At 49.1% G+C, this 12927-nt stretch overlaps 1 protein-coding gene across 1 annotated transcript in view; it reads left to right on the forward strand.

The window, feature by feature from the left end:
- Positions 1 to 5930: 5930 nt before the first annotated feature.
- LOC128941467 (serine/threonine-protein kinase PAK 3-like) overlaps positions 5931 to 12927 on the forward strand; it is a gene marked incomplete at its 5' end in the record, with an annotated part of 67261 nt that continues 60264 nt past the window's right edge. The window contains 4 exons of the mRNA XM_054283244.1: positions 5931 to 6037; positions 6681 to 6798; positions 7477 to 7576; positions 7956 to 8152. Of these exons, the coding sequence (XP_054139219.1) occupies positions 5931 to 6037; positions 6681 to 6798; positions 7477 to 7576; positions 7956 to 8152 (522 nt within the window). The remainder of the gene's footprint in view (positions 6038 to 6680; positions 6799 to 7476; positions 7577 to 7955; positions 8153 to 12927) is intronic.

Raw genomic sequence — 12927 nt, forward strand, 5'->3', positions numbered from 1 at the left:
TGATCCCTTTCCATAAGAACCTGCACACTCCAGATTTCCCAAGAGTGTGGGTTTTTGAGCAACAGGAGAGAAATCCCAGAATTGCTGCTGGTCGGGACACTGGCTACCAAGTTTTGATGTGTGTAGCAACAGAGAGAACAGTAAAGGGAGATTCTAGTAGTGAGATCTATCTGTCTATCTTCCTACCTATCTATCTATGTAACATTTACATAATTGAATCTTCCTGGCTCTGGTCCAAGGCAGTTGGATGTGCAAAGGTTGCCTAAAGCATTTCTCTCAGGAGAGGATTAGAGACATGTTTCCTTAACTGATTTTGAGCAGGCAGCGATGCTTCCCTCTCCAGATATGGTGGTTTTTTCCCCTCAGAGTTGTTTTCCTCCTCTGGCCTCTAATGCCCTGAAGTCCTCAGTTAATTCTTTAAATTTCTGCCTGTCCTAGAGAGGTGGAACAATTCAATGTTTAGGTAGTGTTTGGTGACTCTGGTCATACATGCCATGCATTACATGACACATGGTTTCCCTCACTGGCATCCCCAGGGCTGTGTAAGTGCATTCATTAAAGGGGCCTTAGGAGAGTCTCTGTTACTGCTGGTCAGAATTCTCAGTTGACAAAAGAGCGAGAAGAAACACCTTGGTCCTCCTCCATATACTGAGGTGGCCATAGATGCTCTGTGACCTCCATCAGAGATCTCTGCACACATCCTCATTTCCTGAATGACCAGGTTTTCTAACAAGAGTGTGAATGTCAAAAAGGCAAGAATGCTGCTGCAGGCCTGAAGAGAACTCCAGAAGGGCTGAGCTCACCCAGGAAGCCACCTGCAGAGCCAGGCAGGAGCTGTGGGACAGGAGTCAGTCACTATTGAAAGACAAACAGGACATGGCAGAAGCAGAGGGAGGCCCTCACCAGACCCTTGAGAAATGCCACACCTTCCCTGTCAGCTGCCTGAGAGGCTGGAGCTTAATTTCTAGATGGCCCCTGATTGTAGGGCTAGGTCCACTTTGGAATCTGTGCCTCCATTCAAACAGAGAATGACCCAGCAGAGCAGCAGCACAGTGCTTTGGGAACGTATGAGCCCAGCAGTCTTTGAGTCTTGGCCCACAAATGTCATATGGAAAGTTGAAAGCCATCTTCTCCTGCTTTCTGTGCAGGTGCTTCTAGAGGGAGAGCAGGAGCAGACTGCTTCATCAGAGATGCCATGCCAGACTCAGGGAGAGCTGTTCCCAGCCCGAGAGCAGGAAGAGCAGCTCAGGCAGCAGATGGAAGAGGCACAGGAGAATGGCCAGGTAAGCCTGACTGGCCAGGTGACAGAAGAAAGGGCAGGAAGAGGGGCATAAACCAGAGCTCTTGGGACTGAGGAGGCCAGGAGTCCCACAGGCACTGGAAGCACAGAGCCTTGGAATCTGCAGAGATCAGCCCTGGGACAGGAGGGTTACATTGGAAGCAGATGTGGGGAGGGAAGCAGAAAGAAGTGGCTGCATAAATGTGATTTTGAGGCTGCAAGAGGAAAAAGCTGAGCCTGATGGCAGCTCCCAGTCACTTGCTCTGCATTTGTGTGCACAGAACATCAAGGCAGAGCCACAAGCAGAGCTGCCCCAAGCTCAGAGTGCCATCATGACAGTGAAGAGGAGGAACAAGGAAGACATGGGAAGAATTCAAGAGGAGAATCTCCATCAGCAGAGGGGCGATCAACAAAACCAGGTGAATGAAAGAGTGGCAGCCACTCCACTCATGAAATGCCCTCTCCCTTCTTGTTTCCAGTCTATCAAGGGACACGTGCAGGCAGAGCTGCAGGACTCTGAGGCTACCAACAAGGCAAGAGAGAAGAGGCTGGAGGAAGAAATGAAAAGCGTCAGAGAGAAACTTAATTGCCTCCCTCAGGCTCTAGAAGACCAAGTGAGTAAAAGAGGGATGCAGTCACTGCAGTCACCAAACTGGTGGTTTCTGCCCTTCTTGCCTTTGACACTGCAGAGCAGCAGGGAGTGGGGCCATGCCTCTGAGTGCCATCCTGCTGTAGTGGGTATCACAGTCACTCTGAAGGACATTTCCTGTTGTGCGGAGTCTTAACTGCTGCCCTGGACAATGAAACTCGTCCTTTGGCCTTTTGGCCAGCAGTCATCCAAATTGATTCCTGCTGGCCTGTTCCTGCTCTCTCCTTCTTTCTTGAGGTGTTTTTACAGTAGAACGTGGTGATCCAGATGGAGGATTGAAACAAGCTGTCTGTATCCCTTGTCAATCTGTTCTCTGCCTTTCCTCACAGTCAATGACTCCTGGCTGACAGGGACAAGCTGTAGTGTCTGACTGCTTTGTTCTGTTTCATTTGAGGTGCAAGTGCTGACATCTCACCAGGCAGCCTGTGAAGACTTCCAGCGAATATCTGGCAATGAAGGACCCCAAGTCAGGAGTGAGGCACAGGAACAGTGTCCACCAGAAGTGCTCCAGGTCCAGCACATCATGGGCTCTGAACCTGCTGTCGCAGCAGCATCACCTCGAGGAAGCTCTTCTCTCAAACCAGGGAACTCGAGCTCGGGCAGTTCCTTAAACTCTCCAAAACAGCAGACCGAGGAGAAGTACCTGGAGATGCTGGGTATGTCTGGGGTGTTGCTTGTCTGAGGGACAGTGTGTTGTGTGCAGGTGTCAGCAGAGCTGTACCAAATGCTCCTCCTGAGTTGAGTGTCACGGGGCCATTTCGGACTCCCCAGAGGAAGTGCTGGCATTGCTCCGAGGCAGCAAGAGAGCGCTCTGGGTGTTCCTGCTGCCTCTGAGGGCACCTTGGACTGGCTTGGGTTTGCCTGAGCTTCCCTCTCTGCTAAAGGCTGAAGCAGGGATTGTTCTTGGATCAGCAGAAGCCTGTGATCTTGCAAATGATCTAGGCGAGTCCTGTGTGCTCATGGCCAAACTGCACAGAATTTTCAGCTTCCTAAATTCTCCTTAGACTCCTGACTTCCAACCAGTCATCAGAGCAAAACAACTTCACAGAAATGGATTGGCTTTGGAGTTTTGTCTTTTTGGTTGGGGATTTTTTTTGTGGTGGGGGGGGTGTTTTTGTGTTTAATTTTTGTAGGGGCCTTTTGTTTTTTGTTTCTGTGGGGTTTATTTGTTGTGTTTTACGTTTTTTTTGTTTTGATGGTTTATGGGGCTTTTTTGGTGGAGTTGGTTTTTCTCCAGCCTGAAAGAGCCCTTCTGTCCCCAATCTTACTGATGGCATTTTTATGACTGTTACTGTTACCACTGATTTTGTGTTGCTGCAGTTTATTTTCATGAGAATGCTATCTTTTTGTCAATATGATCTACTTTGAAAGAACATTAGGTTACATGACAAATTGAGAGCAGGAAGTGTTTTCCATGTGCCCCCAAAGAAAAACTCAACACTTTTCTAACAACTTTTATTTAATCTTCTAGTTTTATGCTTATCAAGATGTGTCCAAGAGACACATCCAAGTGGCATGATCAGATAAAACTGTACTGCAGGCACTTGTCAGGAGAGAGCCTCCAGCCCAGCCATGGTATATTCCTCAGATCCATGGCACTTTTCCATACCTGATTCCCACTCTTTCCCATGACTGTTAGAATCCTAGCCATTGGCCCAAGCCCTGCTCAGATCAGTCTCTAGGAAAACACATCAAGCCCTTTGTGATTCTGCAGCACAACCCAATGAATCTGCCTCTTGCCCGTAACAGCTGCCAGTGCTGTGCTCTCAGATAAGACCTGGTGGGGCTGAGACCAGAGCCCAGGGGATTCTGTGTCTACCATCACCTGTTGGGACAAAAAGGGCACTGATCCGCACCTTGGTGTGGCTGATCTCAAGGCCCATCCTCTTGTGTCCTGAATGGGGGCAACAGCTTGTACAGGGCTCAGGCTGGCTGTGGCTTCTTCCCACTGCTTGTCAGTGCTCATGCTTGGGCTTTGCCAGCCTTGTTGTGCTAGCTGCCCTGTCCCTGAGGGCTGGAGGGGACTGCAGAGGCTGGAGCCTTCCCTAGCTGGGAGAGGGGCATCTTGGAGCTCAGCCTGCTCATAAAGAGGTCAGAGTCCTGATGCTGAAAGCCCCATTGGGATTGGTTATAGTTTGAGCTGCCCTGGTTTGGCAAACTGCTGAAAGGTGGGGAAGATGTCTTTCTCTCCTGGAATTGCATCTCCCCGTGCTTTGTTTCCTGTCAAGAGAACTCTTCAAGGGACTGTACAAAATTAGTCTCTGTGCCAGCCATCTGCACTGCACGGCTGCCTGTCCTGTTGCTGTTCTGGTTGTTGTTACCGAGCTGACCACAAAGGGCTGAGAGCCCCAGACAGTGGGGCTGCCTTTTGTATCTCCTGGAAGCTGGGATCTCTGCTTTAAAGTCAGCTAATGCATTTTATTTCCCTCAGGGAGAATGGTGAACCAGATACATCCCATGATAAAATACACCGAACTGGGGCATATTGGCAGCGGGTGAGTCCAACCACAGTCACTTCTACTGAACCACAGGCCAGGTGTTTTGCTGGTGGAATATCTATCCAGTGTGAAGTCCGGCCAGCTGCAAAGATGTTCACACACTGGGGACAGATTGTCCCATCTATCAGTGGTGCTCAGAATTTCTGAGTGGGCTCAGAAGGCATCGTCAGAGATACTTCCATGCTGCCAAGGTCTTGCCTGCATCAAGGAACAGGACCTGGAAGATCTCCTTGTCTCTCAAGTGTGGGATAGCTCTGTGTTAATTTCTTTAGCATTTTTTGTATGTCTCAAAATCATACTGGCACACTAATGAAAAGAGAAGAATCTTGCTTGCCTGAAAGAGCAACCTACCCGATCAAAGCTTTAAGATAACAGTTCCCAGGAACATTTATTTCCCCTGGTTTGCAGAAGGAAATACTCTGTGGTCAGGATAGGAACCACACAGTTTAGAAAGTGAAACCCAAGACAAAAGAAGAATCTCTCTTTAGAAGTTGAACCCCAACGCTTCAGGAACAAGTCCAGTGCCCATGCACTTGAGAGGAAAATGCATCATCTGCTTTCTGGCAGAGCCCTCCTGCATCCTGCAGGCTTTAGGCATTTACAGCACACATCTCCTGTGTGGACTGGCTTTCACTGAAAGATCTAAATGGCTTCTCATTTCTCTTCTTCTTTTTTGTTTCTAGGGGTTTTGGAGATGTGGTCAGAGCACTCAACAATGCCACAGGGAGAGAGGTAAATGTCAACAGCCCCTGCAGACTCTGCTGCTCTTGAGGGGCTTTCCCCTCTGGTGCGGGCTGTGGCTGGAGCTTTGGGTAGAGTTGTGCTGAAAAGGGACAAGAAGCACAAACTGGTTCCTGCCTGCAAAATACATTTGGGACTTTGTCCTCCTCAGCTGCCAGAAGGAAGGCACGGAGGGCAGCGATTCCTTTCAGAGAAGGACGTGCTCACTCGCTCTCCATTGCTAAAACAGAGGTGGTGCCTTAGAGCACCTCACTGCTCTTTGCGGCTACAGCTTCAGAGTCCTGAATTCTCCTTTCTGACTGTCAGCAAATCCATCTGAAAGTTACTGGCAGTTCCTTAGCCACCTGCAGTGCTGCACTTGGGAACTGCACGTAGGGAGAGATCTGCAAGGTGCCCTAAAAGCCCTAAGCCCTGCCCATAGCCCAAGATGTATCCACACAGTAATAAGGCATGCATTACTTCTGAATCCCAAACAAAGCAGCAGAGAGTGTGGTTAGAGGTTTGTCGGTGGTAGCTGAGACATCACTGTTACCAAGTGGACAAGGCAAAATGCCAGCGGCCCCACGTATCCTCTAACTGGCCCCCAAGGGAGCAGAGAAATGGGCTGTTGGAAATGTCAGTTCCTAATTACTGCAGTGCCGAATCACAAGGCAGTTCGGCACAGCTCAGCTGTGTCATTGCAAAATCACTCTCTCCATGTGTGTTGTAGTCTCGTGCCACCAACTGCTCAAGTTACTCATTTTCAATGTCATTTTAGGTGGCCATAAAAAAAATAAATCTTCAAGGACTGAGGAGGAAGGAACTAACCATTAATGAAATAAGGATCATGGAGAGGTGTAGGAGTCCCAATGTTGTGAAATATTTAGACAGGTGAGAAGTCATGGTGTTATCCCATGGATGTGCATTTACATACAGCAAACATGAGAGGTTAAAAACCTACTTGGGTTAGTGGCAGAAAGTAGAGCTGTTAATTTTTATGTATTCATATTTCTTTACTCATCTCCAATGGATGAGAAGAGAGTGCATCTTATCTGCATGAGTTTTCCCTGCCACTCGTCGTTTGAAAATTATTCCAAACTTATTCAAAACCTGGATCAGCTGTATCTTCCTAAGTCAATACACTCAAAGTCCACTGCCTCTACATTTTTTTGGGAGGAATTTTAAAGACTCTTAAATGCTGATGAACCACCCTAAAGTAGATTTCTCTTAGATTGTTGCCCCTCTTTGCCATTGCTGTGCATGCCAGGAATACTATGTGCTTATTTCCAGAAACACCATGCCTGACAGGATTTTTATCTGGGCTGTTGCTAAACTGCATTTTTCACTTGCTGGCCATCTAAGACATCTCCTATTTCACAGCTGTGCCTTTCTCCTCCAGACTGCACAGTCTGCAGATTCTCTATTCCTTTGATTCTGTCCTAGTCACAGAGCAACCTGGAAACAAGAAAATGGCAAGTAAAAAGTTAAGGTAGCCATGCATTTTTATCTCCATGCCCTTGTTTCCTTCTTTCAGCTACCTTGTGGGCGAGGAACTCTGGCTGGTTATGGAGTACATGGATGGAGGCGCTCTGAGTGATATCATCTACAAGACCTGCCTGTCTGAACATCACATTGCATCCATCAGTCGGGAGGTCAGCAATTCCATCTGTGTTTCCAAGGGCTTGGGCAGGATTGTCTGGGAAACAGGGGCTCAGATCAGGAGTGATTTCATGTGCCAAGCTTGGTTTCTGTGTGACTGGTATGCTATGGGCAAGTAAAAGCATCTCAAGTGAAAGGCCTGCCAGTGCCCCTGCACTCCCTGTACTCAGTGCCAGTACTCTTCTCTCCAGCTGTTGTACTCTCGCTCTGTCTCTTGTATTTGCTGTTCTCCATCTTGCTTCCCTAAACTTTTGCCTGTCTTCACTGCATCCCTTTCCGGTGAAAGCAAAGGTGCTGGTGGCAGGATTTGAAACAAACAGCAAAGAAAAAAAAGAGAGACTCGTTTCTCTCAGTCCTCAGCTAAAAAGGACAGGAGTGCAGCCAAAATGCTCTTTGCTTCTGAGCAATATCCACTGCAGCAGCAGTCATCCCGGCTGGTTTGCAGGGGACAAAGAGCAGGTGCTGTTGCTCTTTCAAAAGCTGACATGCCTTTCCTCAGAAAGGTCCTGCTCTGCAAGTGTTGGAGCAGCAAACTCGTCCTCACAGTGGCACTGTGTTCTGACATTACTGCCCATTCCCCTGCAGAGGGAATCTTTTAGATTCTTTGTTGCCTTTCTTGTGTGCTGAAATCACAACACTTTTTGCCCTCCTCTTTCTGTTTTCTCTCTCAGTGCCTGCAAGGACTGCATTTTCTTCACTCAAACCATGTGATCCATCGAGATGTGAAGAGCGACAACATCCTTCTCAGAACCGACGGTTCTGTCAAGCTGAGTCAGTATATTCTTGGTCAGGTGCAGCATTCCAGGGATGTGGGTGTGGGGCTGCTTGGAGTGACAGCCAGCTCCCGAAAAATGGTGCTGGTGGCAGTGCAGGGACACCCGCTGTGAGCTGAGGGCACAGTTGCAACGTGCACAGAGGCAGGACAAGGAACAAGCAGTCAAGAGTGGCCTTGCTCTCTGTGTGCCCCTTCCAGAGGGAGGGAGCTACAAGTCTAAAGACTGCAAAGAACAAAAGCCACTGCTGGAGGCAGTGTAAAAAATGGGGATTTTTAAAGTCGCCAATGCCAGCAAACTTCTACTGGGGAATTCTTTTGCCTGCTTTCCTAATTGCACAGAATTCAAACAAAACCAATATTTTGCTTTCTCCTCAGCTGATTTTGGCCTCTCTACTCAGCTCACCCCTGAGCAGAGCAGACCGTGCTTGGTAGCTGGGACTCCGTGGTGGATGGCACCTGAAGTGGTCACAGGTCAACCATATGGCCCCAAAGTGGACATATGGTCTTTTGGAATTGTGGGGATTGAAATGGTAGAAAAAGAACCTCCTTACTGGGACCAAAGTCATACCTCGGTAAGGGGCAAATACTCACTGATCCCACTGTCTTTCTTATCTGTCCCTTGTCCTGCATGCCATTGGACAAAATCCCATGGCCATCTGCTGGAACTACTTCTACCAAGGTCCCCTCCTAAAAATGTGCCTGCAGCACATCAGCATCTGCTGTCAATTTGGATACATCAGTGGGGGAACTCAAGCCTTACACATGCAAACAAACTCCATTCTCAGGCAACACTTTCCTTTGGGTTATAAGTGATTCCAGTTCTTTTGTCTGTGGAGATGGCCCCAGTAACAGGAAACAAGCGTCTTGGAACTGCTTGTATCTTTCCAGAAATGAAGGAAGGAAACCCAAACCCAACAAAGTTTCTAAAACTTTCAAAAACTTTCAAAAGCTGTGGTCTTTAGAAAGGAACTTAACCCACTGTGCAGTTTCTTCTCACTTTGGAAACATGCCTGAAACCTTGGCATGAGAGTGTAAAGGCCACAGAGTCTCTTCTGCTTCTTCTGCAGTGCTGCTGAAACACTCAGCGACCGTGTTTCTCTCCTAGCCAAAGGCACATTCTCTGTGTCACCAAGCCAGAGCCTGGTGATGTGGAGAGCCTGCCATTTGTTTCCTGGCACTTTCTGGGATGGGCCTACCATTAATGTATTGACTTGAGTAGCCAAATGAGCAGAGGGTGACCACAGGCATGGCACCTCTCCTTCTTCTGACCATGACAGTTTTTCTTTTGCTGCAAAATGGGAAGCTGCAATTTTCAGACTGCTGAGAGACAGAGCTGCAGGTGGCTCCTTTTTGCCTAAGCAGGCATTTTCATCCCAATACATTTGTGCAGGCATCTTAATGTGTCTGTGTTGAAGATGAGATTGTAAATATTTGTTTCCTTACCTGGGGATTAACTGATGGATTTCCTTACTTTCCTTCCAATTCTCATTGTTTTCAAGAACAGCACAAAAAGCTTGATGAGTTTTGTTCTATGGCACGTGCGCTTAAAGCACCAACAAGCACTGCAGAGGTGCCTTTCATGTACTAACCCTTGGAATGAGTTTCTATAGCACAGTCCCTTTTCCAAAAAGCCTCTCAAGCCGGTTTGAATTCTCAGAGAAGCAAATGTGCTTTTGCTGATGTAGTTCCCACTAACTAGGTCAGTCAATGAAATCAGCCGCCAAGGCAAGATCTGCGGGATGGTGGAAAAGCTGTGGCTGCATCGGGGTTTGGGTTTCTGGTTGGTAAAGGAAAATTATCTCTGGGTCTCTGCCAGGGCAGAAACTACCACTGAAGAACAGAGGGTAAACAAAAGGATGTGGGAGAGCCTTAGAAACGTGAAAGCAGCAGGTGAAGCCTCATGTTTGTTTTTTTCTCCAGGCTCGACGCCTGATAGCCACAGAAGGGACCCCACAGTTGCAGCAGCCCAACCAATTCTCGCCTTGCCTGCATGACTTCCTGAGCTGCTGCCTGCAGAGAGACGAGGAGCAGCGCTGGTCTGCCAAGGAGCTCCTGCAGGTAAAATGTGAAGGGGCTGCAGGTGAAACAGGCTCTGAGGGGTGGGCTCCTCCTCCACTCAAGTCCAAGGATCAGATGAGCGCCCTTCCTCCTCACCTCCACTCCTGGAGCTCTTCAAATGAAAACACTGAGGAATCCTAGACTGGGCTGGGCTGGCAGGGCCCTGTAAAGGTCCTCTGGTGCAAGTGTCCTGCAATGAGAAGGGACATCTTTAAAGAGATCAGGTTGCTCAGAGCCCTTTGCCATCTGAGCCAGAATGGTTGCAGGGATGAGGCACCTACAAGCTCTTGGGGCAACCTGTGCCAGGGCGGCACCATGCTCCGAGTAAACAAGTTCTTCCTTAGACCTACTCTGACTTGATCCTCATTTTGTTTAAAAATATTCACCCACATCCTATTGTAACTGGCATTGTTAAAAAAGATGTCCCCCACTTTATTTAAAACCACTCTGAGGTCTTGGAAAGTGGCAATGAAGTCTGCTGGGGCCTGTTCTTCACAGAACTGAATAACTCCACCTCTCTCTGCATTTCCTCAGAGGAGAGATGCTCTGTTTTCTGTTCCTGTTGCCCTCTTTTTCAATTTGGTTGGGTGTTCAGTTTTATCTAATGGCAAAATAACTGAAGTAGAGCAATGCAGGGTACAGACACATGAAATGGTGGTGCAGGAACCCAAGGAAGCCAGTCCCAGCTGAGCAGTCAGAGATTTGGTTGTGGGCAGGAGGGGCTGTGGGGGACTCACTGTGAGCCTCTGAGGGGCCCTGGTTTGTGCCCCCCAGCCCACCCTTAGAGGTTTCTGCCATGCAAACAGGGCCAGCTGGGAGGGACTTGTCCAAACCCCATCTGCTGCCTGGCACGCTCAGGCAGACGGGAACTGTGCCAGGGTTACTGCCAGGTTGTGTGGCAGAGAGGGAACTGCAGGACCCAGTGCCACTGCGCTGGCCCTGCTGGGAAGGAAGGTGCCGTCCAGCACACGAGGGGCAGGGCATGGAAGGGTAGACACTGCTCTGTCTCCCTGTGGAAATAAAAGCCTGTCTTGCAAAGGCAAGGACCTATGTGAGTCATTGGAGTTTCCTGAAAGGAAGAAACCCCAGGGACAGAAGGCACCATTTCTAGAGCACTGGCAGGGCAAAAATCCCAGCAAGATATCACAATGAATACATGAGTGGGATTCTGGGCCACATTTGCCTGTGATGGCAAGGTCCTGCACATTGGGCATGACTGGGGAGTAGATGGTCCCATTGTTCCTCTTTCTGGGTCTTGCTAGGAACTAGATGTATCCTGATTGAGTCTCTGAAGCACTGAGCTTGGAAAGTAATGGTTCACTATTCTTTGTGTTTTTTTTTTTTTCCCGGTGGACAGCATCCATTTGTAACAACAGCCAAGCCAGCATCCATCCTGGTACAACTCATCAACTCAGTCAAGAAGAAGAAGGACCCTAACCCTAAACCCTAACCCAAAACCCTAACCCTGACCATAACCCTAACCCTAACTCTAGGAGATGAGAATGTAACAATCATGTCAAGATGTTACCTCTGTTACCAATTTAGAGCAGGATTGTAGAGTAAGGTTGTTGAAGAGTTTTGTAGAATAGGATTATAGATTAGTGTTGTATTTAAATAAAGTTGCTGAAACATCAACTCATTTGGAAGATTCTCCTCCTTCTGACCCCTTCAGAAAATTCAACATTTCCTGAATTACCAGTTGTTTTTTATGGGTGCTAAGTCATATTTATGACTTCATAAGTGAGGAAGGCTCTTCTTCATTCATCTTCTCCAGACCACACTGCCTTTGGAATACCACCTACTGGCTGGTTTTGGCACATCTGTGACACTTCTAGTTGAGGCAGATAGGGCAATGGCATTTTCAGGAAAAAGCAAAGGAGGAGTGGGGCAGCTAAGACATCCTGTGCAGATTCAGGCCTTCAGCTGTGACTCGAGAGCATCTGGGCTTCTGCCACTTGGATTTCGATCCTGAAATGCAATCTCTTTGGCTGGAGGAAAGCCTTGCTCAAGGGAGAAAGCAGAAGGATCAGAGAGGGTGCTCGGGAAGGTCTCCTGTGGTGCAGAGCTGTCAGCGCCTGTGAGGTGAGAGCAGGCCCGGCTTGCCCGGGGTGGAGCCCCAAGAGAGCCCCAGCAGAGGCAGGCTGGAAGGAGGCCCTTGGAGCTGCAAGAGGCAGCAGCCGGGCCCTGGGTGCCTGTTCCTGGGAGCGGGCGAATCCTCCGCTCTCAGAGCCCAGGTGGCAGCTGGCTGCTCCCGAGGGGAAGCGCAGCCGTGCTGGGCACAGCCCAGCCTGGAGGCATTGGCTGTCTGGAGTGTGCCCAGGAGCAGAGAAAGGCCAAGGGCAGCCGAGGGCCGCTGGGCTGCCTGAGGATTCCTCCTCTTCTGCCGGCTGCCCTGCAACTCCTGGCAAAGGTCAGCAGTGTGTGCAGCACTCTGGGCACCAGGGCAGGGAGCTGGGCTGCTCGGCAGGCTGGAGCACAGGGCAGCCTCCTTCCGGCCCGGCCGGCACTTGTGCCAGGGGAAGCAAGGCCAGCGTGAGGCAGGGACAGCTTGGCAGGGCACATCTGCAGGAGCCAGCGCCTCACGCAGCTCTGGGAGGAAGCGCCTGCAATCCTGCAGTTCTGCACTGAGCCAGAGCAAAGGTGTGAGATGCAGAGTGTTGTGCAGAAATATTGAGGCCCACCAGGCCAGCCTGCTTTGTGCTCTCTGGCACACAGCAAGTGCTGTGCAATGCAGCTCTGAGCTGCTGGCAGAGAGGTGTTAGAATAAACAAACTCCTAGATACAATTAAATGGAGACAAAGTCATTTAAGCAAAAGAGAACTTTCTTAGTAAAGATTCAACTGAGCCAGCTGTGTATCTCCTTCTCCTGAGAGCTGAACATACACACAAGCCAAGATAATGCTGCTTTTTATTGCTTTTCCCAGTCCTGGGCCACCCCTGTCCCCTCTCCCTTTAGCTAGGTACTGGGGAACTTCTGTTCCCTTCTGACAGCCTTCTTTTCTGTCCTCTCTCCTCTTCTCCTACATCCCTTTTGGTCTGGGGCTCAACACCTCTCCTTTTCCAGCTCACAGCAACGCCCACCAAAATAACTGGAACAAATGCAAACCATAACTAACACCACCTAGCAGCAACAACTTTCATTCTTTATTCTAATAACTTTTTGGCTGCAGCAAAATATTACCTCCTATCTCCCAGAGGGAATCAGGGATGAGCCTGAGGCTTGTGCTTGGGTAGTGAATTGATTTAGAAGGGAGCAGAAGGGTTTCAGAAGGCAGATTGTGTTTTCTTC

The sequence above is a fragment of the Melozone crissalis genome, unplaced genomic scaffold (genome assembly GCF_028551555.1).
Source record: "Melozone crissalis strain CALT ecotype California unplaced genomic scaffold, PUWL_Pcris_2 ptg000036l_1, whole genome shotgun sequence".
In the NCBI taxonomy this organism is placed as follows: Eukaryota; Metazoa; Chordata; class Aves; order Passeriformes; family Passerellidae; genus Melozone; species Melozone crissalis.